At 50.8% G+C, this 3075-nt stretch overlaps 1 protein-coding gene across 2 annotated transcripts in view; it reads left to right on the top strand.

The window, feature by feature from the left end:
• The window catches only part of LOC102002880 (solute carrier family 2, facilitated glucose transporter member 3), a 73555-nt gene that overhangs the window by 59299 nt on the left and 11181 nt on the right, over positions 1–3075 (top strand). Inside the window, exon 1 of one of the 2 annotated variants that reach the window (XM_005365171.3) lies at positions 912–1128. The exons of the other annotated variant lie outside the window; for it this stretch is intronic. Within the exon in view, the coding sequence (XP_005365228.1) occupies positions 1114–1128 (15 nt within the window). The 5' untranslated portion in view covers positions 912–1113. Of the gene's footprint in view, positions 1–911; positions 1129–3075 lie in introns of those variants that run through there. 2 annotated transcript variants of the gene reach the window in all.

Genomic DNA, 3075 nt, shown 5'->3' with positions numbered 1-3075 from the left:
TGGTAGACCAGGCTGGTCTCGAACTCACAGAGATCCGCCTGCCTCTGCCTCCCGAGTGCTGGGATTACAGGCGTGCGCCACCACCGCCCGGCGCTAACAGGATTTTAGCAAACATTTCTTATGTGAGAATGTTGTCCTTGTCGATTGACTGACTGCTGAGGGGGGTGAACTAGGGCCTAGGCAAGTGCTCTACCACTGAGCTACACCTCCATCCCTTCCCTCCCCACTTTCCCCTCCCCACACACTCTCATTCACTAAAGGCCCAGAATGTACTCAGCAAATATCTGTTCAGTTGAATTTGGTATTTGCTGTGTTTCTAGAACAGGTGCCGGTGGCAGAATTCCCGAGGGGTGTGGTAGTGTATACTGTGCTAAGGAAATGGGGCTGTGTACCTCAGTTTATCTCTTTCCTGCCGCTAGAAGTTTCGGTCAGTCTCCAAGACATCCCTGCTGACTTCACAACTGGGCAGATTCTTCCCAGTTTTCCCTGGGGCAGACTCTCCTTTGCCTTGCACACCCAGCCTAGAATGAAACCGCCCCTGCCAGTCGCAGAGGGTCTCGGATTCTCTGCTTCCTTGCTTGGATGACTTTCAGCTGAGAGCTTTCCTCTCTCCAGATTGGTTCCATTCCCAGCGCCTTCAAATTTGCCCGCCCTCCAAACTTTTTGGTATTTTGTTCTGTGAAACAAAAAGGTTGTCGGCCCTTGAAAAGGGGAAGGAATTTGGATGGGCTTTAAAAAAAAAAAAAAAAAAAAGAACCACAGGGAGGACGTGGTAAAAAGCCAGAGGAAGGTGGGGGGAATTGATTGCTTGCGAAGGAGAGGGGGTTGGGGGAGGAGCTGTGAAAATCAGATAATAGAGGTCACCAATTTCTCGGGTCAGAGGTTAAAGGCTGGGGGCGGGGGTGGGGGCGGGGGGCGCGAGCATGAAAAGGCTCCACCCCTTGCAGAGATTATAAATAGGTAGGCTGGGCCATCTCGCTGTGATGGTCCTGAAGCCCTCTGAGTGCCGCTGAGCATCGAGAGAGAACTTGCTGCCGAGGACACTGGCTGGGAACGGTCCCTCTGGAACCTACCTATAGATCGTCCTTAAGGCTTGAGAAGTAGATTAGGACCATGGGGACAGCGAAGGTAAGAAATGGTTATTTTTGCTCGTTTGTTTGGGGTCCTCGCAAAGGCAGGTCTTGGTGCCGATTGCCATGCTCCGGTTTCTCCTAAGTCACCGAGCCATCTGGAGGGAGGCCTTTTCGTTATCAGCCCCAGCATTCTCTGCTAGTGTTCTCGTTACCGTTCTGTGCATCTCATACCTGATGAGGATCCTTCCGGGTACCTTCCTGTCGTGTGAAAATCACCAAAGAAGCCGTTTGCTTCCCGGCTGTGTTAAATGTAGCTGTGATGATAGCGAAGGGGGTAGGGGCTTGGCCGTGGCGATGATGAGTGGGTCTCGGAGCTCCCCGGGAGGCTTGGGAAAGCTTTAGACCTTGGGAGGACCTGGGGTCGGCTTAGCCTTGCTCAGCATCCAGCCATCCCCGAGTACTGTGTAGAGAGAAGTCCAGTTGCCCTTATTGTGGTTGTCAGTGTAGGGTGTATCTGTTACTACTGTGGGTGAAGGAAGTAGTATTTGTCAGGGAAAGACCTTTTCACGAAGATAATTTATTTGGAAATAAAGTAAATTAGGTGACCGTGGGGGGAAAAAAGTGGAATAGAAGAGGAGACGGGAAAAGAGGCTTTTACTACAGGACTTTACGGAAAACCTGGGAGGGACAGCACTTACCACGGAGGCTAGGCGGCGGCCGGAAGGTCAACTCGCTGGTAGAAGCCCCCAGCCTGCCGCTCTAAGGTCTGACCTTAGAGAAGAGAAACTTAAAGCACAGTTGAAGTGGCTGTGGTGGGCAAAGAGTTGCCGCAGCCCACTCGAGTGATGCCCAGCAAGGTGCCTGATTCCACTCTGCTAAAAATGGCTCCTAATGTGTTCAAAATGAGCCAGCCCAGCTGGGTGGGGAAAAATAGTACCATATTTAGCGAACAGGAAGACTCTTAAGAGGGCCCCAGGATGTTGCTGGTAGGTTACACAGGCTAGAGATAAGTAAGAGCAGCCCGGCCCTAGGTGCCCATCAAAGGAGGAATGACTAAAAAAAAAAAAATGGTGACACACTGTGGAGTATCAGTCAGGGGTTAAGAGAAATGAAGCCAGCTGGGGGGTAGTGATGCACTCAGGAAGCTGAAACCAGTGAATCTCGAGTTCGCGGCCAGCCTGGTCTAGTCTACAGCATGAGTTCCAGGACAACCAGGGCGACACAGAGAATAAACCTGCCACAAAAGGGAAAAAAGAAAGAAAAATGAAGTCATGTCTGTATGGAGCTGAGATGGATGGATGTGGAATAGGCCAGGTACAGAAGGAAAAGCATGGTTTTCATATATGTAGAATTTAAAATCACAACTACAATCCCACACTTGAGAGACTGAGGAGTTGAATTTGATATTAGCTTGGAAACATGTCTCAAATATCGCAAGGGGGTGTGGGGATGTGAGCCGAGCCGAAGTGGAGTATCGGGGTGTAGAGAGGAGAGCACTCTTAGTTTGTTCCGGGGGTGTTTTGTTGTTGACTTAAGCATCCCAGGGGCCAAAGCTGTTGCTACCTGCTGCACTGGCCTCTGCAGAACGGTCAGTTCTTGGGGATCTTAAAGCTGCCTTCTGCTCTACCTTCTGTACTGTGGGGAGTTTGGGGTTTGTTATCTTAAGTCAAGGTCTCACTGTGGCCTAGGCTGACCATGAACTTGTGGCTAGCCTCCTGCCTCGGTGGCCTCCCCAATTGCTGGTATTATGGATTTGAGCCACTGGCATTTCCTGCCCTCACAATTCCTGAGTGCAGCCCCATGCTTGCCTCTCTGGTGCATATTTGCTTGTTTGTTGAATCTTTTCTTTTGAGACAACCAATGTTGCACTATGTATGTAGTCCAGGCTGCCTTTGAAATCATGATCCTGTGGCCTTGGAATTACAGGTGAGCACTACCAAGGTCCGGCTATTGCAATGGTTTCTTCTCTCCCCCCGCCCCCCATACCTTCCTCCTCCTCCTC

The sequence above is a fragment of the Microtus ochrogaster genome, unplaced genomic scaffold (assembly GCF_000317375.1).
Source record: "Microtus ochrogaster isolate Prairie Vole_2 unplaced genomic scaffold, MicOch1.0 UNK1, whole genome shotgun sequence".
Taxonomy (NCBI): Eukaryota; Metazoa; Chordata; class Mammalia; order Rodentia; family Cricetidae; genus Microtus; species Microtus ochrogaster.
This window is presented reverse-complemented; position numbering and strand designations above follow the sequence as displayed.